The sequence below is a fragment of the Humulus lupulus genome, chromosome 4, assembly GCF_963169125.1.
Source record: "Humulus lupulus chromosome 4, drHumLupu1.1, whole genome shotgun sequence".
In the NCBI taxonomy this organism is placed as follows: domain Eukaryota; kingdom Viridiplantae; phylum Streptophyta; class Magnoliopsida; order Rosales; family Cannabaceae; genus Humulus; species Humulus lupulus.
Genome location: NC_084796.1, coordinates 239,376,003 through 239,397,241, shown reverse-complemented (window position 1 = coordinate 239,397,241; position 21,239 = coordinate 239,376,003). Strand labels below are relative to the sequence as shown.

Sequence of the window (21,239 nt, the reverse complement as noted above, 5' to 3'; positions counted from 1 at the left end):
CAAAGAATTTTAGAAAATATATGAATAAGATAAGAAACAAGAAATTCAATGGCAAGATGTCAAAAGGTAATCCTTCTTCTCTTAAACCTTTTCAAACTAATAAAAAGGGTATTCAGTGCAGGGAATGTGAGGGATTTGGTCACATCCAGTCTGAGTGTGCAAACACTTTGAAAAAGAACAAAAAAGGTATGATTGCTACTTGGAGTGATAATGACTCTGAAAGTAGTGAAGATGAGGAAGGTAATGTCGCTCTCACTTCTATTTTACCTGTTTCTAAATCTGAAAATGAAAAAATTGTTTGCTTGAATAATGTTTCAAAAGATGAAGAAAATTCTGATAGTGATGAATATGAATTGAATGATGAGTCCTTGAGTAAATCTTACAAAAAGATGTATGGTTCATGGGTGAAAGTGTGTTCTGAAAATCGGTCATTGGTAAGCAAAAATAAAGATTTATCCTTTGAAATTAAACAACTTACTGATTTAAATGAAAATTTTGAAAAAGAAATAATTTCAAAAAATGTTGAAATTAATAAGTTGCCTAAAGATTTGGATACTCTTGAGAAAACTGTTAGAATGCTTAACCCCGGTTCAACTGTTTTTGAGAATATACAGAATTCAGGTCAAAGAAGTCATGTAGGACTGGGTGCTTCAAGTTCTCAAAAATCAAAGAAAACTGTCTTTATCTCGGCTGGGATGCTATCGTCTGATGTTCCTGTGTCATCCTCACTGAAATCTGTTGTATCCAGTACTCGGATTGTTCCAACAGAAAGGACAAAGTTAGCAGGTAAAACCAATGGTAAGTTCGAAAAATTCATTCCAATCTGTCATTTTTGTGGTAGGAAGGGTCATATTCGTCCTAAGTGTTTTACTCTTATGAATTTTGCCAAAAATGAATATTTTGAAAAATTCAATTATTTTGATAATTTCAAAAGAGTAAAAAAGGAAAATGTTCAATCAAAGAAAATATGGATAAAAAATAATAATTATTTTGCTGGTTTTACTAGTGAATATGATAGATCTGCTTCTTCATATTTTTGGTATTTTGACAGTGGTTGTTCAAGACATATGACAGGTGACAAGTCTATTCTTACAGACATAAAACCTATGCATTGTGGTTCTGTTACTTTTGGCAATGGAATTGAAGGTAATGTTCTTGGTATGGGTACTCTTAACTTTGAAGGGTTGCCTATAATCAAAAGAGTGTTACTTGTGGAAGGTCTTAAAGATAATCTTCTAAGCATAAGTCAAATTTGTGATCAAGGTTATAATGTTAACTTTGATAAAGAGAATTGTTTTGTTTTAAACAAGAATTGTGAGAATGTTCTTGAAGGTTATAGATCTAATGACAATTGCTACACTCTTCTACCATCTATTATGTGTCAATCTGTTGTGAGTAATAACACTAATATGTGGCATGCTAAACTTGGTCACATAAATTTCAAAACCTTGAAAAAATTGTCACATGCAGGGAGTGTTCGTGGTTTACCTAAGCTTGGTAAAGAATCTGATGGTAAGTGCAAGAGTTGTCAACTTGGTAAGCAATTACACATAAAAGTGTTTCTGACATAAACACTTCGAAAGTTTTAGAATTGCTTCACATAGATCTTATGGGTCCATTTCAAATTGAGAGTTTAAATGGGAAAAGGTATATTTTTGTTTGTGTGGATGATTTTTCTAGATATACTTGGGTGGATTTCTTGAAAGAAAAATCTGACACTTTTGATGCCTTTAAAACTCTTTGCTTGAAATTAAAAGTTGAAAAAGATTGCAACATTGGAAAAATTGTTCGTATAAGAAGTGATCATGGTAAAGAATTTGAGAATTCTGTCTATGATGATTTTTGTAAGTCTGCAGGTATCTCTCATGAGTTTTCAGCTCCCAAAACTCCTCAACAGAATGGAGTTGTAGAAAGGAAAAACCGCACTCTTCAAGAAATGGCCAGAGTGATGCTAAACAACAAAAAATTGACCAAACGGTTATGGGCAGAAGCAATTAACACTGCTTGCTATATCATAAATCATGTTTTTCTTCGTCCAGGTACATCTAAAACATCTTATGAAATTTGGAAAGGTAAGAAACCAAGTGTGGCTTACTTTCATGTTTTTGGATATGTTTGTTACATTTTGAGAGATAGAGAAAATCTTGGTAAATTTGATGCTAAGAGTGATGAAGGTGTTTTTATTGGATACTCCACTAACAGTAGGGCTTATCATGTGTATAACATGAGAACCCAAATTCTAATGGAGTCGGCTAACGTTGTTATTGATGATTCTAGGGATTTTTCTGAGTTTTCTACTGAGGAAGAAATTGAAAGGTTTATTGATGAACCTACTGAAAAACACGAAGAAGCTTGTGTCAATGATACTACTGTTGCAACGTCTGATCCATCTGTTCCAACAGATCACGAATCTGATGAAACAGATTCTGGACAGACAGGAAAGAAATTTCCAGATATTATTTTGGATGAAGTCCAAAAGGAGCCATCAACCAGAGTTAAGTTAAATCATCCAGCAGATTTAATACTTGGAAATCCAAAAGAAAGTATGGTAACACGAAGAAGGTTTAGTAATGTTGTTCAATTTGTTTGTTTCTTATCTCTAATTGAGCCTAAAAATGTGAAAGAAGCTTTAACTGATGAAAATTGGATTAAAGCTATGCAGGAGGAATTGGAACAATTTTTTAGAAACAAAGTGTGGATCCTTGTGCCAAGACCGTTGCATACCAATATTATTGGCACAAAATGGATTTTCAAGAATAAATTTGATGAATTTGGTACAATTGTGCAAAATAAAGCAAGATTAGTGGCACAAGGGTACACACAAGTGGAAGGAATAGACTTTGATGAAATATTTGCACCTGTTGCAAGACTTGAATCAATTAGATTATTATTGTCTATTGCTTGTTTGATTGGTTTCAGGTTGTTCCAAATGGATGTCAAATCCGCATTTCTCAATGGGATCTTGAATGAAGAGGTATATGTTGAACAACCTAAAGGATTTGAAGATCCCCATGCACCTGATCATGTGTACAAGTTGGAGAAAGCTCTTTACGGTTTGAAACAAGCCCCCCGGGCTTGGTATGAGAGACTCACTCAATTTCTTGTTTCTCATGGATACAAAAGGGGTGGAGTAGATAAAACTTTGTTTATCAAAAATATTAAATCTAACATAATCATTGCTCAGATTTATGTTGATGATATTGTGTTTGGATCTACTTCTGACAATGAGGTGCAGGTATTTGTGAAACAAATGAAAGAGGAATTTGAAATGAGCATGGTGGGAGAATTGACTTATTTCTTAGGTTTGCAAGTCAAGCAGTTAGATGAAGACACATTTGTCTCTCAAAGCAAATATGCTAAGAACCTGGTCAAAAAGTTTGGAGTTGAAAGTTCAAAGATTGCCAAAACACCAATGGGAACGACTGTGAAGCTATCCAAAGATGAAAATGGTGTCAAAGTTGATCCTACACTGTATAGGAGCATGATTGGTAGTCTTCTTTTATCTCACTGCTAGTCGACCTGATTTAAGTTATAGTGTTGGTGTGTGTGCCAGGTACCAAGGAAATCCCATGGAGTCTCATGTTACAACTGTCAAAAGAATCATTCGATATGTTCATGGGACTGCTGATTATGGTATTTGGTATTCAAAAGAAACTAACCCTAATCTAGTGTGCTTTAGGGATGCTGATTAGGCAGGTAACACTGATGACAGAAAAATCACTAGTGGAGGATGTTTCTTCTTGGGAAATAATCTAGTCTCTTGCCACAGCAAGAAACAGAATTCTATTTCTCTGTCAACAGCTGAGGCCATATACATTGCAGCAGGAAGTTGTTGTGCACAACTCTTGTGGATGAAGCAAATGATGATGGATTATGGGTTTGATCTTGACACTTTAACTATTTTTTGTGATAATACAAGTGCAATTAATATTTCAAAAAATCCTGTGCAACATTCCCGTACTAAACATATTGATATTCGTCATCATTTCATAAGAGAATTAGTTGAAAATAAAGTTCTTGTCTTGGAATATATTGAAACACATAAACAAATTGCTAATATTTTCACTAAAGCTCTTGATTTCGGTTCGATTTGATTTCCTCCGAAAATCCTTGGGGGTTTGTTCTCTTTAAATTGTCTTGTTATGGTGTTATCCGCTTGATCAAATGTGTGTTATTTAAGGTTAAGAAAAGTGTCAATCAATTTGAAAATTTTGTTGTGTGTCAAGCTGGATAATATGACTTGTGTTTATGAACCTTTGGTTGTATATTCTTGAGATAAATTTAATCAATTCCTCCTAGGCATATTCGAGTAAATTAATCAATGTTTAATGTTTGAGCTTCCTTTTGTGTAGCATTGTTTCAAGCTCCTGTGAAAGAATAGAGCTACCTACATCAGTGTGTGAAAGCCGTCTTTTGAGTAAGTTGGAACTTTGTAATTCAGAGTTATAAAGAGGATACGCTACCATAGAAAAGGGCTACCACTGGTGTAGTGTGACAGCGTCTTCATGGGTTACAATCATTTTTAATTTCGAAAAAACACTTATTTGTCATTGGGCAATGTTTCCTTGCATACACTGTCACACACTTATGCTTGAAACAATGCAATAAAAATTGTACACAGTTTATAAAAAAAAATTTAAAAAAATGTGTGTAAGACTCATACATGTTGATTGATTCACTTAAGAATATGTGCTTGTGACTGAATTGTGGTCTATTTCTCTCGAATATTATTTCTAATTTTTTATTTTCACAAGTGTTCTTATCCATGGTATACACTAACACTTATTTTCATTTGTTTGATTTTATTCTTATCAGGATGACTCACATTGTTCAAAGCAGAATTTTTGGTTGAGTTTTTATTTTTGTGCATATATAAAAGAAAATAAAAAATAATAATAAAAAAATTTTGACAAGGAAATTCATGGTGGACCGAATCATTGTGGTAATTATGTCAAATTATGATTTAATTTATGTGATTTAATATATTCTTGGTCTCCAAGGAATTTATTTTGTATTTTTCTTAATTTGGAATACCATGATTTGTATCTTTATTGCCTTGTACCTTGTTTAGAATTGTTTAAAAAAAAAAGAGGGAAAAGGTCAAGTAGAAGATCGTATGGGGTATTGTTTTTCTGGTTACCTTTTTTGGATTGTCATTTTATAAAAAAAAAAAGGGTAAGGTCTTATGTAGATCGTGTGTCTTCAAGATTGTTTCCTTTTCTTGTTTAATTAAAACAATTTTTTAATAAAAAAAAAAAAGAAACCTCTTTTATTGTCGTGGGTGTCCAAATTGGGTTAAGTGTTGTATTTAAAAAGGCTTGCCATTACCCTATTTCTTCTCACCCACGATCTCACTAAGTCACCTCTTCTTCTTCTAATTTTTTTTTCTCTCATTTTTTTTTGTAAGTGCTTTTTGTTTTTCAGATAAGAAAAAATGGTGAGAACTCGTGGTGCTTCCTCCAAGAAGATCCCTGCTTCTCAATCCCGAAAGGTGTCATCTCCTTCGCCTCCTCCATCTGTGTCAACGACGCCTCTTTCTGTTCCCGCAGCTGCCACATCTATTGGGAAGACTTGCAAATCCAAGGCACGCAAGAAGGTGTTCTCCCTCTCTAATGAACACCCCATGGTGTTTCCAGATATCTCTGTAGACATTGTCGATGTTGCACCACCATCTGAAGTGGTGGTGCCCTCTCGAGCCAAGGACCCATCTCCTCTTTCGATTGATTCATCTCTGGCGGCTAGGGAAAAATCAAAATATGTTTCATCTTCTTCCAAAGCTGCTGCTGCTGGGTTGCTCAAATTGCCCTTGAAGCCGAGCCAGTCCAAGAAAAGTTCTGTGACTCCCAAAAGGAAATTGGGGTTGGACACATCTTCTTCCCCCTTGACTGCTGCCAAGAAAAGATTGAAGGCTCATCATCCTTCTCTGTCATCCTCCGAATCTGACCCTAAGGAAGAAAAGTTTGAATCTAAAGCAACCCGTGATACCACCTTATCTAATGAAATGGTTCCTGACAATGCAGAATCAGAGGCTGAGTCTGATGAGCCAGAAAAAGAAGACATTGTCCCTTCTGAACAAGAATATGCATCTTACTCAGAAGCAATTGCAACTCCTTTGTCATCCAAGGCTAAAGGGAAGAGACCTATTTCTGATCCTACACCTTCTCCAAAACGTTCATGTATAAATTTCAAACCTTATTCTTCAACTTTTTGTTATAATGATAATGCCCGTGATATGGTTCTCTATGCTCAAAGGAAATTTATCATTGAGAGAAATTATGTCCTGAGTGATCATCGGCCTTATGGTGTGTTAACAATGCTTCAAGATCGAAAATGGATAGGTTATTTGGTTAAATTTACTGGTTTTGTGGATAGAATAGTCAAGGAATTCTATGCCAATTTTACTAATGAAATTATTGAACCTAAATCTTCTCTGTATAATAAAGTGTTTGTTAGGGGCCATTGGTTCTCTTTTTCTCCTCAAGACATTGCCCTTGCTTTACATCTTCCCCTTGATGTCGAGGATGATGATTATGTTGCCTCTCTTGACAAGGACATGGTTATCACTGAATTGGTAGGGCAAAAAATGGTATGGCCATCTAATACAGTCATCTCGGTCTCCAATATCACCTACACTTATTCTGTCCTCCATAAGTTTGCCACAACAAATTGGAAGCCCACTTCTCACACCGCCAATATCTCGTTTGATATGGCATCATTTTTGTACAAGGTGGGGACCGGTCTTGGTATAAATTTGGCTTCGGTTATTCATGATCAAATCATTGGGTTGCGCAAAGGTAATAGGAAAAACTTGAATCTTCCTTTTCCTCAAGTTATTTATAAAGTGTTGAGTATGCAGAAAAAAGATCTCCAACGTGATCAAGAAGACTTGGTGGCTCCCACTACTGCTGCTTCCTACAAGGCCTCGGCTCCTCCTACTGAAGCCACTGCTGCTCCATCCACCAACAAAGTCAAGCCCCAATCTCTGAAGATTGCCTTGAATGACATTCCTCATGCCTCCTCCTCTGTTGCCACAGATTCAGGACTTGTTGCAACAGAAATAGCTGCTATTCGAGCCTCTGTTGATTCTTTGGCTGCTCGAGTGATGTCAATTGAAAGTCTGCAACATTCTGTATTGGAGGTTGTTCAATCTCTGTCCAAAGATCCAATCGTTTAGTTTTATTTTAGTTTTTGTCAATTAAACTTTGATACTCTCTTTTGTTTTATGGTTTATTGTTCTTTGGCTTCTTTGAAAGACACAAAGGGGGAGAGTATATACTTTCCAAAACCTGCTTGTTTGTTGTTTTGTTTAAACTCTGGACCTTCTTATTTTGAGAGGGAGTTAAGTCTAGTCTCTTTACATGTTTGTTATGAGTTAATGCATGTTTTCAGGGAGAGTTCTTTCTCTTTACTTATCACTAACATTTGTGTTGCAGGATTTTGAATTAATTTTGTCTATCAAATTGCCAAAGGGGGAGATTGTAAAATCCTTTATTGGCATATTTGACAATATTGACAAAATTAATTAAATGAGTATTTTTGAAATGAGTAGTTTCCTGTTTTGTTGAAATGTGTCTTTTTATAATCAGATAATTATATATATGTTAATAAAATAAATATATAATTTCTTATAAAAGAATATCTTTTCTTGAAATGGAAATTATTGGTATTTATTTTTATCTTTTGATCTGATTTATTTGTCCAGAAATCATGTACAACTTGTAGTGATAATGTAGATATTGTTTCCTTATTTATTTAAGGAAACTGGGTTGAAAAATTGTCCAGGTTCAATGAATCTGTTTGAACGGATTGCCAGTCTGTTTGAACAGATTCTGACTTTCCTGTTTTGGAAGATTTTCCATTTATTGGCTGTTTGATTTCTGATTTGTTTTCCGCGGCCTAAAGGGATTCTAAAAAGTATATAATCATCCTTAGGTCGCTGGTTTTTGATTATCTCTCTTGGTGTATTATTTTCCAAATATTTTTCAAGTTTTAGAGAGACTTTTTATTATGTGAAGAACTTGAGTCCAGCAAGTTCTTAGTGGTTTATTACAGTGTACTTCTGTATTGTTTTCTTTGTGTTAATTGTGCAGGTTGAACACACTTGGACATTGGTCATCAAGCTTCGGGAGAAGTCTTGTTCGTGAGTCACTTTTCGGGAGGAAAAGTGCAAGTGTTATGATTTGAAGGGAGTTCAAGATCTTAGCACTTCAGAAATTTGATTAGGAGTTTAGATTACAACAGTTGCGACAAATTCAAGAGGGAGTCTTTATTTGTATAAGTCAATTTGTTTTGTAATCATTTAGATATTCTTCTAATAAATTTCATTCTCTGGGCGTGGCCTAGTGGACTAGTAGCAATCTGCAAAGATTGCTGATACCACGTAAAAATCCGCGTGTTCTTTACTTTATGCTCGTTTTTATCTTCTGGTCACAAACTGTTTAAACACATCTGGTTTCTGTTCAAACAGTCTTTGTGTCTATTTAAACATTTCTGTAACAGTTCAACAATTAATTATTTTATTTGAATAATTAAGTTGGTAATCTTATAAAAACGGAATTTCAGTTAGTATTCTAACTGATTGTATTATTTGAGTTCTTTGACTTGTTCGTTACCAGCTTACCCTACGGACTAGCCCATACTTACATCTTGGGAACTTGATAGTATAATTGAGTGGGAGTGTTAATCATAGATATGAACATCTATAGATTCTGATGAAGAAGTGAAATGATGGTTTTCTTTTAGTTTGGTTCAAAGTGCTAAATAATAGAGATCTCATTTCAGTAATTAATATTAGTTTACTGAAATATCATTTACAAGGAACTAAGTGTTTTAAGGATAAAATACAATGAGGGGTAAAATAGTATTTTAGTCCCATCTCATTGTAGATCGTCTATAGAGAATTGAGTGACAATTATGGTTGTAACAATGGATAATTAATAGTGTGTCTATATTTGTTATAGAGCGTTCTATGAATTCAAGAGTGCAATTTCGAGTCTATAGTGGAGTCACGAGGAATTAATAAGTTAGTAAATTTATTTGTTAGATTTATGATAACTTATCGAAGCTTGATTTCATAAACCCATGGCCCCACTGTACCTTGGATAAAATCATCTAGATAGTCTCAATTAATTTATTTAATTATCAATTAGAATTATCAAAGTTGACCAGGTCAATTTTGGATAGTTTCACAGAGTTATGTAATTTAGAGAATAAAAGAGAAAATTAAGGCAGATTTATTAATTAAGATAAATTGGTATCTAAATTAATAAATAAGTTTAAATCAAGGTTCAAATTATAAATAATTAATTTGATAAAGGATTTAAATAATTATTTAATTAAATTAAATCAATAGAAAATAATACAGGCTTTGATTTTAAGTCCAATGGGCTTATAATCAAATGGGAAATTTCATGGGCCTAAAGCCCATGATAATTTCGACCTAGGGCTTCAAATTGGCTATTATTTTATTGATTTTTTAATTAAATCAAATGTTCTAATTGAGTCTATAAAATGAGTGCTTAGAGAGAAGTCAAGTTACATAAGTTCTGACAAGTTCATAAGTTCAGAAGTTTGACAAGTCACAAGTTAGATTTTCTTATAGTTTTTAGATTCTCTCTAAACACAAGTCATTTTCTAAGCCTATTTGTTATTTTCTCTTCTTCTCTCTGTATCTATCTCATGTGTTGAGAATTGCCCACCCTAGTCTAGGTGATTCTAAGGATACTTTGGAAAACTATGAAGAAAATAGAAGATCGGTTCAGTTTCTTGATAATACTCTGCGACAGAAAGGATACAAGGGTTAGATAAACTGAAGGAATGACTCATTCATTCCGCTACATATAATGTAAGTGTTCTTATCATTGTTTCTCTTTGAATTCAATTTTAGAAACATGTTCTAGGTTATCTCATATTAATTTGTTTAATATTAGATCTACATGAAAATAAATAAAGATCATGTATAAGTATTCCCAACAAATGTAACGTCCCAAAAATGTTAATAGGGTTTAGTGCCTTGATTAGCATACCGGGAGGGCATAATTGGATATATGTGTGATTAATTGATTAAATGCATGACTATGTGACATGCATGATTTATATGATAATATGAATATATCTATGTGCATGTTTATGGGTATTAAATATGCATGTAGGCCCGTTCTTGTTTATAAGGGCATATTTGTAATTTTGGCCCGTTGAGGGCATAAATGTGATTATATGTGTTAAATGGTTGGGAACACATTATTATGTGGATATATTTGTAGTATACGGCTCGAGGCGATCCTAGTGAGCGAATTAGCGGGATAGTCACAGCAGGGTTTAATACCCGGCTCGGGGTGAACCTATGGTATTTTGGTATGTTTTGAAATTTTTGAAGGAAAAGCCTCGGAATTGAGATGGGAAGTTTTGAAATTTTTGAAGGAAAAGCCTGGGAATTGAGCTGGGAAATAATTGTTGAGGATTAAAGCTATTAACTGAGGTAAGATTTCAGATTCTAATCTGTTGAATTTCTAGTTGGGTTTTGGGCATGCTTATGGATACTTAAGGGAGTGTCTGAATTTGGGATTTAAGGAAGATTAAAATAATGTTTTAGGCTATTGGTGTTGTTTATAAGGAAATTTTTTACCCAAAAACTGCTGCTGATGACGTGGCAAGGATTTCTCACACATGGTTGACACGTGGCAGAGTCAAAATAAGGAGGTGCTATTCGATGATCGACCAACTACACATTGTTTCACCATACTTCACGATTAGATACTACCAGTCTGGTCGTATGATTCGGTTTATTTCCTTTAAAGATTGTAATCTTATAATAATTATGTTGATTATTTCCTCTTTATTACCTTGATACACGGATATTAAGGAAAGTTAAGGCCTTTTGGCCCATGTAACCCCCCTTGAGCCTATAAATATGCATGAAATAGCTCAAGGAAGGGACTTTTTGGCTTTTTTTTATCTTTTTCCTTAATACTGAGAGAAAGAGCATACAGTGCGATTATCCTCCAAATAGTTGCATTTCCCCTAAGGCTTGTGAAACTCAATAACCCTAGTTCTTTGATCACGACATTTAGATTCAATATTAATAATAACACTAAGTGGACGTAGGTCATTACCATTCATTGGGGCCGAACCACTATAAATCGTTTGTGTCTATTCTTTACTATTGGATTACATTGTTGATTATTATCACATTTCTTGTCGTATTCTTCACTCCGTGTCATTGGACAAATCAAGGGTCAACATTCTGGTGCTTTCATTGAGAGATTGATCAAGAAGCTGTAAGAGAATCTAATGGCAAAGACATCTAAGAAAGCTGGATCGGCTGCTGGCACTGCATCATCTCAACCTCCTCCTCCAAATGTGGCAGAGAATGAACCACATTTAGAGTTTGAAGAGGAGGAGTTGGATACGGAAACACTGAGGGAAACACTGGGGGTGTTGCAGGATAAGTTGCCCAATCTGAGGGCCAATCAAGAGAACGCAGCGGAGACAATGGCGCTGCAGCAGAGAGAAATTGAACATTAGCGTCAGGAGCTGAGTGAGCGGCAGGAAGACATGGACCGTTGACAAAGGGATTCCATGGCCGCTCTCGAAGCAGCCATTCAATTGGCTCGAGGACAGGCTACGCCGGCCTCTCAGCTGGATCAGCCACTGAGCGCGCCACCACAGTGGGCTCCCAATCCTAGTCCTCCACTCCAGCCAGCAAGCCCTCAGAGGCCGGAGCAGCCGCCTGTGGCTCAGGATGATGTCCTAATTTGGGATCCTGAGCAGCAACCTCCATCACAAGCTGGTCGAGGCAATCCCCTGCGCCAGAGGCAGAATAGGGCCGGGCAGCCGCCCCGCAGCCCTAGACGCCCGGGGGATGAAGAGCCAAATCCACCGAGCAAGGGACAACGTCCTTCTGCCAATAAAAGGAACATCAAGTTAGGCTCTGCGGTCAGGGGCCCCTCATGGCATAATAATTCACGGGGACCCAACGACCAGTGCATGCCTCCCCCTGACGCTCGGGAAATTCCAGCCCGAGGAGGAAATAGCGTGAACAGTCGGTCACGCCGTAGTCAGCCCCAGTTTAGAGATGGCTACGATTATAATGAAGTCGATTCTGGCAGAGGGAATGCTGGTCGGAGGAATGAGAAGGAGGTGGAGGCAGAAGCCCCCCACCTACAGAAAATAGGCCAGCTAGCCATAACACTGGGGGGCAACCCAGGCAGCATAACATCTTTGAGCGGCTAGGAGTTAGCGAGCAGAGACACAGGGATGATGATTTAAGGGATGTACTCAATGAATGTCGTGAAAGGCATGATGAGTACGCTCCCCCAGTACTGGTCGCCCCAACGGTTCAGGCTCAGATTGATGCTCTAAACCAGGAAGTACAACAGTTCGTCGGGGATTGAACGTCCCACATAGAATATGATCGGAGGAGGGGCACTCCGTTTGTGCAAAGGATTGCTGTGGCTGAAACCCCCAGTAAATTCAAGATGCCAACACTGCCAAACTTTGATGGGTACGGAGACCCAGTATCTCACGTCAACAAATTTGAGATACAAATGGATATACAAAAAGTGTCAGAAGATGCCCGTTGCAGGATCTTCCCCGCGACACTATCTGACACCGCTCAGGAGCGGTTCTTTAAGTTCCCTCCTGCTAGTATAGTATCCTGGGAGATGTTCGTGAAGGAATTTTATGGACAATTCTATGCGGGTCGCGTACACCCCATAGAGGCCAACCAGCTGGTCGAGATACGCCAGAAGGAGGGAGAGCCCTTGAAGAAGTATGTCCAATGCTTTATGCGAGCAGCGGCTGGAGCCAAGACAGTGGGTGACGAAGGCAAGATGATGGCCCTAACTACTGGGGTTAGGCGCCACTCCCCCCTCTGGAGTAGCCTAAGAAAGAATGGGGTAAGAAGTACCGAGGAGTTTTTGGATCGAGCTGATTGGTATATAAGGCTCGAGGACGCGATTGCTAATAAAGGGAAATTGCCAACGAAGGACAAGGGGCCAAAGGAAGAACCCGTCAAGGCTGCCAACGAGTCGGAGAAGCCCAATGGCAACGGCAAGGGAAACGGGAACGGAAATGGCAGGAATGGTGGAAAGCGGGCGAGCAATGAGCCCTCAGCTTCTGAGAATAAACGCCCCAAAGGCAGTCAATATGAGCCAAGATTCACCAACTACACGACCCTTGTCGAAAGTCGAGCGGAAGTTTACCAGGCGACCAGCTCTAACGTGCCTTATAAGTGACCCGCGCCTATAAGGAAGGATATCTCTAAGAGAGATACGACGAAATTCTATCATTTTCACAACGACTACGGGCACGCACTAATGAATGCAACCAGTTGAAAGATGAAATTGAGTTCCTGATTAGGCAGGGACATCTAAGAAGATATGTGCGAGCCACAGGAGGGTCTCAGCGAGAGGCTCAAGGTGGCAACGAGCAGTCGCCTGCACGCCAGCGCTTGCCACCTTTACAGCCATCTCCTATGGCAGGCACTTTACTCACCATCTGCGGCGGCCCACACCTTGCAGGGGGAAGTGGGAAGGCAAGGGAACGATACTCTTGAACCCTACGCCATGACCAGGACATCGAGATGATGAGTGCGGAGGATCAAGCACCAAAGAAGGCTCGAACAGAGGAGGAGTTAATAACCTTCTCTGAAGACTGCCCAGCACGTACGATTCCCACACTCTGATCCACTGGTCGTGAATGTGAAAATTGCCAACATGATGGTGAAGAGGGTGTTGGTTGACACAGGAAGCTCGGTCAACATTCTATACAAGTCTTCACTAGAGAGAATGAAGTTGTCCATCAAGGACCTGGAGCCATGCAACCAAACCATCTATGGTATTTTCGACGAAGGGCTCGCCCCAACTGGGTCGATTAGGCTTCCAGTTATAGCAGGTATTGCTCCTGCTAATAGGACGTTACTCACTACTTTCATAGTAGTGGATTGTCCTTCAGCATATAATGCTGTAATTGGGAGGCTAATTCTGGTCGGCCTTCGAGCCGTCACTTCAATATGGCACCTTTCCATGAAATTCCCAATAGACGCAGGGGTAGTATGCGTGTTGGGAAATCAGTAGGAAGCGAGGGAGTGCTACAATGCCTCGATAACTAAGGCGAAGAAGGTGTATCGAGGGAAGTTCCCAGAAAAGAGTTGCAAATGGAAGTTGATGTACAAACCCAATCAGGTAATAATGTCACCAAATAGGGTGTTGCCTAAAGTGAGGATAGAGACTTAGATCCTCGCTTTGGGGATTATGATGAAGAGATAGGACCCATCGAGGACCTTGAAGAGGTCCAACTCGATGAAGAAAATCTGACCAGGGATGTGAAAGTTGGTAATAACTTAGAGACAACAACAAAACAAGCACTGGTGGAATTTTTGAAGGAAAACCAGGAGGTCTTTGCCTGGTCGTACAAAGACATGGTTGGATTAGACCCTGCAGTCATTAGCCATGTCCTTAATATAGACAAAAGTTTTCCACCGGTACAACAAAAAAGGAGGTTGCTCGACAAAGATAGATCAAAGGCCTTGAAAGAAGAAGTCATGAAGCTTAAGGAGAATGGATTCATCAGGGTAGCATTTTATCCATCATGGGTCTTTAATCCCGTGATAGTTCCCAAGCCAAATGGCAAATGGCGAACATGCGTGGATTTCACATACCTTAATAAAGCCTACCCTAAGGATTGTTTCCCACTCCCCAGGATCGACCAACTGGTCGATGCCACTGCATGGCACGAGATTCTCTCATTCATGGATGCATACTCCGGGTATAATCAGATTAGTATGCATCCTCATGATGAGGATCACACTAGCTTTCGGACTGACACAGGGCTTTACTGTTACAAAGTAATGCCCTTCGGTTTGAAAAACGCTGGTGCGACTTACCAGCGACTAGTCAACCACATGTTTAGGGAGCTGATCGGCAAAACCATGGAGTTTTATGTTGACAACATGTTGGTTAAGTCAAAGAAGGCAGAAGGGCATATAGGGGACTTGCAAGAGTGCTTCAACGTCTTGAACAAATATCAGATGAAGCTGAATCCCCTCAAATGCTCCTTCAGAGTAGGATCAAGGAAGTTCTTGGGATTTATAGTAAACTAGAGAGGAATTGAGGCCAACCCTGCGAAGATCAAGGCCCTAGTCGATATGAAATCGCCAACAAAGATCAAAGATGTTCAAAGTTTAACCGGGAGGATTGCTGCTCTCAGTAGATTCATTTCCAAATCAACGGATAAATGCGTCCCATTTTTTAATCTACTCAGGGGCAACAAGAGATTCGAATGGATAGAGGAGTACGAGCAGGCTTTCCAAGCATTGAAGACACACATGGCGCAACCACCAATTCTATTGAAACTGATCGATGAGGAAACTTTGTTCATCTACTTGGCGATCACAGAATATGCTATTAGTGTTGTCTTAGTAAGAGAAGAAGAAGGCATGCAAAAGGCTATTTATTATGTAAGCAAGAGGCTAATTGGAGCAGAGCTGCGATACTCACCTAGCCTCTAGGAAGCTGCAGCCCTACTTTCAAGCTCACCCAATCACGCTTCTGACTGACCAGCCTCTACGACAAGTTCTTCAAAAGGCAGAAGTCGTAGGAAGATTATTGAAATAGGTGGTCAAACTTGGGCAGTTCGATATCTCTTACTTGCCACGAGCAGCAATAAAAGGGCAAGCCCTAACTGACTTCATTGCAGAGTTCACTGGGCTTCCAGATAACAAGCAATCAGAAACACATGAAGAGTCTGAGCCTCAAAACCGACCTCCCTCATGGAAGTTTTTTACTGATGGTTCTTCTACGAGCATCACGCAGGAGCAAGAGTGATTTTGATAACGCCTGAAGGGCATCGATTTCACTGTGTAATCAGGTTTGACTTTACTGCTTCTAACAATGAAGCCGAGTATGAAGCATTGCTCGCTAGGTTATGATTGGCCAGGGACATGAACATAAAGGCACTTGACATCTACAGTGACTCTCAGTTGGTGGTAAATCAGGTCATGGGAGAATACCAGGCCTGAGGTTTAAAGATGGTTGCTTACTTAAACAAAACAAAGGATCTATTAGCGCAGTTCGACAAGTACACCCTTCAGCAAGTACCTCGCGACCAGAATTCAAATGCTTATGCTTTGGCCAAATTAGCAAGTGCAAAGGATGCTGATACTCTGAACATAGTGCCAGTTGAACGGCTATATGTTCCAAGCATCCAAACAAAGGAGACTGCTTTGGTGATCTAGATGGCAGATACATGGATGGCACCATACATAGAGTATCTGAGACAAGGCGTGTTACCAACGGACAGAAACAAAGCCAGGACCCTTCAGCGGCAAGCTGCTAGGTATATCCTGGTCGATGGAATCTTGTACCGAAGGGGATACTCAATGTCACTCCTCAAATGTATTTCGAAAGAGAAAGCCAAAGAATTGATGAAAGAGGTACACGAAGGCTTTTGTGGGGACCACGCTGGGGGGCAAAGCTTATCAAAAAAGATCCTGAGGTGAGGGTACTTCAGGCCAACAATGAATGAAGACTCGATGAAATTTGTGCAGAGGTGCGACAAGTGCCAGAGGTTCTCTGAAATCCCACGAGCAGCCCCTAATGAGCTGAAACAGATGAAGAGTCTGTGGCCGTTTGCAGTCTGGGGTATAAAATTGATTGGATCTCTACCCACAGGAAAGGACAGCGTCAAGTATGATGTGGTTGTTGTCGATTACTTCACTAAATGGGCCGAAGCTGAGCCACTCACAACAATAATGACCAAGAAAGTATTGGATTTTGTTGTCAAAAACATCATATGTCGCTATGGATTGCCAAGGAAAGTCGTCTCAGACAACGGCACGCAGTTTGATAGTGATCTATTCACAGATTTTTGCGAACGACATGGAATTATCAAGAGCTTTTCTTCAGTCGCTCTGTAATGACCCAACTACTCTAGACTTTGGACCATTAACGAAAACTATACATACTAATCCTTAATAAAACTTACATTGTGAAAATACCATAACTTTATTAGGAAACTTGTAAAAATAAGAGTTACTTACATAAAATATCAAGTAGGATATGGGATCCCATTGTTTTAAAAACAAAACATAATTTAAAATAAAAAGGAGTTACATAGCAAGTGCGAAAAAATACATGTAAAACCATAAAAAAAAACAAGACTACATCCTCGAAAATCGAACTCTCGACTCCTTGAATCCATTCATCACCGATACACATTCCCCAAGCATCCACGAACCTTACCGCCACTATAGCTATTTTCCTGCACATATAAACAAAAAGGAATGAGCCTAATGACCAGCAAGGAAAATCTACCACATAGTTCATATACATAAATTTCATAAGAAACATAAAAACATAACATTACACTTATATCATACACATACTATAATGGCCATTATTACTTGGGGTCCCATAGACTAAACAAGTCATATGCCCATTAGATTAGTGGGGTCCTACTAGCTAAGCAGGTCATATGCCCATAATCTATTTGGGGCTTGTTAGTCATATGGGTCATATGCCCAAGCCTACAAACATACATATCATAACACTTATCATAACATAAGAAACATAAGATAACATATAAAACATATAACATATGAATTTCTATCCTATTTTCCTTACCAAAATACCGGGATAAGAGGACAGAGTTGGGACTTTGGAACACTCCTAAGAACCATTTGAAAAAGAGTGAGTATAGCAAAGAAGAGAAATGAAAGGAATGGAAGGACTAAACCATTGAGAAAATACTTACCAAAACCTTTTTGCTCAAGAGCTTAGATTTCCTAACCAAAATAAAGATTAAGGTTAGAGGCTGAGTAGAAGACTATGAGAACTTAAAATAAAATAATACCAATGAACTAAGGTGTAGAAATACCTTGAAGACTTGTAGACCAATCTAAACCTCGAACCGAAATACTATAGAATCTTACTTCCCAAGTGTTTGATAAGCTTATGATGATCAAGCTTATGATTTCCCCACCCAAGTGTTTACACTCTCACACTCACCTAGCAACTTGCAGCCTCTGAAGGTAGAGTAAAAGGTGAATAATGGCTGGGTACTAGGTCTTATTTATAGAGTTTAGGAATGAAAGGATCTTAATTTAACTTGAATAAAAATAATGGCTTTTTAGGTGAAAATAATTTGAATAATCGTTCAGCAGAGGCTGAAGACTCGTTCAAAAAGGTGCTGGACTTATCAAGAGGTTGAATGGTTGAATGGAAAACAAATTCAAAAACTTTCAATTTATGCTGAAGGAGGCGATATATCGCCCCCTATAGGTGATATATCGCCTGGACCATTATGCCCGAGGCAAACGTGCATCGTTTCGTGTTTTCCGTATCTACGTGCTGCGATATATCGCCCCCTATAGCTGCAATATATCGGCATTCGCTGATTATTTAAACACGAAATTACACATTTTTAGCTTAATTCAAATTGAGTAAACAGCCTTGACTAAGCCCTCAAACGTATTCAAAGTTGCTGACTTACCTTAGAGCATTCAAACTTTACCCTTATTAAATTTAATCCTCAAAATACTTAATCCTTAATCACCCATACATAACATGTGCTTAAAATCCTATTGGTTCTTATCTAAACCTTATAGTATAATAAATATTATCCTCAACATCAGCCATATTAATCAAACCTTAGGTTAAAATTAATATTCTTAAACTATAGGTTAAACTTAGAAAATCTACAAGTACTACTATGAGTGTCCAAATAAATCCCAGTCTGAACCAAAAATCCACAGTTATAAAGATAATACTATAAATACTATAATACTACTATCTAACTAGCTAAGTAAAGTTCTTGGACTCTACACGCTCATCCCCAAGCAAATGGACAAGTCAAAGCACTCAATAAAATGCTAAAGGATACTCTGAAGAAAAGACTTGAAGAGGCTAAGGGGGAATGGCCAGAACAATTTCCTGAAGTCCTTTGGTCATACAGAACTTCCCACCGAACAGCAACAAGCCATACCCTATTTTCCTTGGCTTATGGGTATGAGGCTATGTTGCCTGTTGAGTTAGATCCGCCTTCGCATCGCAGAATAACGTATGATCAAGGCTCTAACAGCCAACTATTGATGGAATCCCTGGACTTAATCGATGAGAAGCGTGAGCAAGCCCAACTCCGAGTAGCTGCTTACCAGCAGAAAGTCGCCCGGTATTTCAATTCTAAAGTGCGTGAAAGGAAATTCAATGTCGGAGATCTAGTACTTCGAAGAGTTTTCTTAAACACCCGCGACCAGGTTGCTGGAGTACTCGGACCCAATTGGGAAGGCCCCTACCAATTGGGAAGACCCAATTGTACTCAGACCCAGGAACTTACAAACTTGCTCGCTTAAATGGAGATCTCATTCCTCGCTATTGGAATGAAGAACACCTACGCAAGTACTATCAATAAACAGTTCTTCTTAAAGAATTGGCTTGTATTAATTTTACTTTTTACAAGTTGTGAAAAAGGGTTGGTCATTTTACGTGACTAATCGCTTATAAGTGTAAGATCTTATTGATCACTCGTACAGACACGTTTTGTCCATTTATTACGAGAAATATAAGGGACTGTGCGCAGCCATTCATTCTTGCCAATTATTGTATTTATTACAACTATTTGCTCATTACATGTGTTGATTTGTTGTATTATCGTTTTAATTCCTTTGCTCCGAGTAGTAATGTTCGAACAACTTATGGTCAAGGCAAGTGACCAGGGACCTAAAGCACCTTAATCACTCGGGGGGCATATAAGGCATCTAGTTAGCAAAGCATATCGAAAGGTATGTAAACACATGAGCAAGATAAGTGAAAGCATGCTTAGGTGCTTAAAGTATTTTTCAAAATTTTGTATTTTGTTAAATCAAACCAAAGTACTATGCTAAGTTCGGTCATGCGAACATATGTTATAATAAAATGCAAAGTATTATAATATCTAAAGGAAACCTTTTGCACTGCGAGCAGTTATTGCTCAGATGTAATTGTTCGATTAAAAGTAAAAGCTGCCCATGCAGCAATAAATAAGTAATTGTCTTTACATCACGACCCGTAGGTCGTGTAGTCAAAAGATAGAAAGAAAAAAGGAAAAAGACTACGAGGCTGGAGGGTCTTGAGGAGCGTCCTGGTCGACAGCAGCGCCAGCTTCATTGTCTGTGCCATCTATCCCCGTTGCCAGGGAAATCTCTGGGGAAGTAGGAATTCTAGCCCTTTCTTCTGCCTCCAGGCGAATGGCGCACTGAGACATTAGAGTCTGTCTCAAGTGCTCAGGCAAGTAGCTGAAGTTGGCCTTCTGGTTGTGTTTCCAAAACTCATAGAAGCAAAGGTGGGTGGCTTCCTTGTACTTCTCCAAGTTTTTGGCTTCAGTTTCCTCAAGCTCCTTCACGCACCTTTCTAGCTCCTCCGTCTCCTGCCTGCTCGCAATCAGATCGAGCTCAAGCTGTTTGGCTTGTTGGAAATTGAGCTTGGCACTATCCTTGAATTTTTCTTTATCTTCATTAGATTTCTTCAGGGCGGCCCGACTTTCTAACAACTCCTCGGTCAGCGTGGCTTTTTGCTCAAGCAGTTCATCATTCAGCTTGGTCAACTCTGCATTTTTCTGGAGCAGTTCATCTTTCTGCTTGGTCAGCTCAGTGTTCTTCTCGAGCAGGTCAGCATTTTTCCCCTCGAGCGCTTTCATGGCCTCAGTGAGCCTGGTGTCAAAGTTTTTGGTCTGGGACACCATTGCACCCGCACGACGCCAGCCAGCAGTCATGGTCAGCAATCCCTACAACCAGCTTAAAAGAATAAGACGATGGCAGAAAATCAAAAGTAAATTACTCAGCAACAGAAAAAAACTTGCACTGACTATCTCATTCAGCCCTCGATTTAGTATTTGGTCGGTCTCCATGGAGATGGTGCCGTTGATGGCCTCTTGACTGCATTTGTGTTTGGAGAGCTTGTATATTCTCTCCCTGGCTGAACTGACCACGGTGTTGGATAGGGAGCCTTCGGGCTAAGTGCGGTGTGTCTGGTTAGAAGGCGTCAGAGGAGTAGGATGTTGATCAACCGGTGTTGGAGGAGTGGAATGCTGGTCGGCCGGTGGTGTTGAGGCCGACTGGTTGAGTGGAGATGGAGGTGGCATGTTTTCCTTCGAAGGAACAGCTTCTGAAGGGCCCTCGGTCCGGGCCTTCTTTGAGGCGGTTTTGCTACTCTCTCCCCGAGTCCTCTTGCTATCTTTCTTCCTACCTGAGGAAGCAACAACGGCCT

At 39.0% G+C, this 21,239-nt stretch overlaps 1 protein-coding gene across 1 annotated transcript; it reads left to right on the top strand.

Moving 5' to 3' along the window:
• The first annotated feature begins 5,434 nt into the window (after positions 1–5,434).
• On the top strand, positions 5,435–7,174 carry LOC133833060 (uncharacterized). Its single transcript, XM_062263318.1, has one exon. The coding sequence runs from the start codon at positions 5,435–5,437 to the stop codon at positions 7,172–7,174; it is 1,740 nt and encodes a 579-aa protein (XP_062119302.1).
• The last annotated feature ends 14,065 nt before the right edge of the window (positions 7,175–21,239 follow it).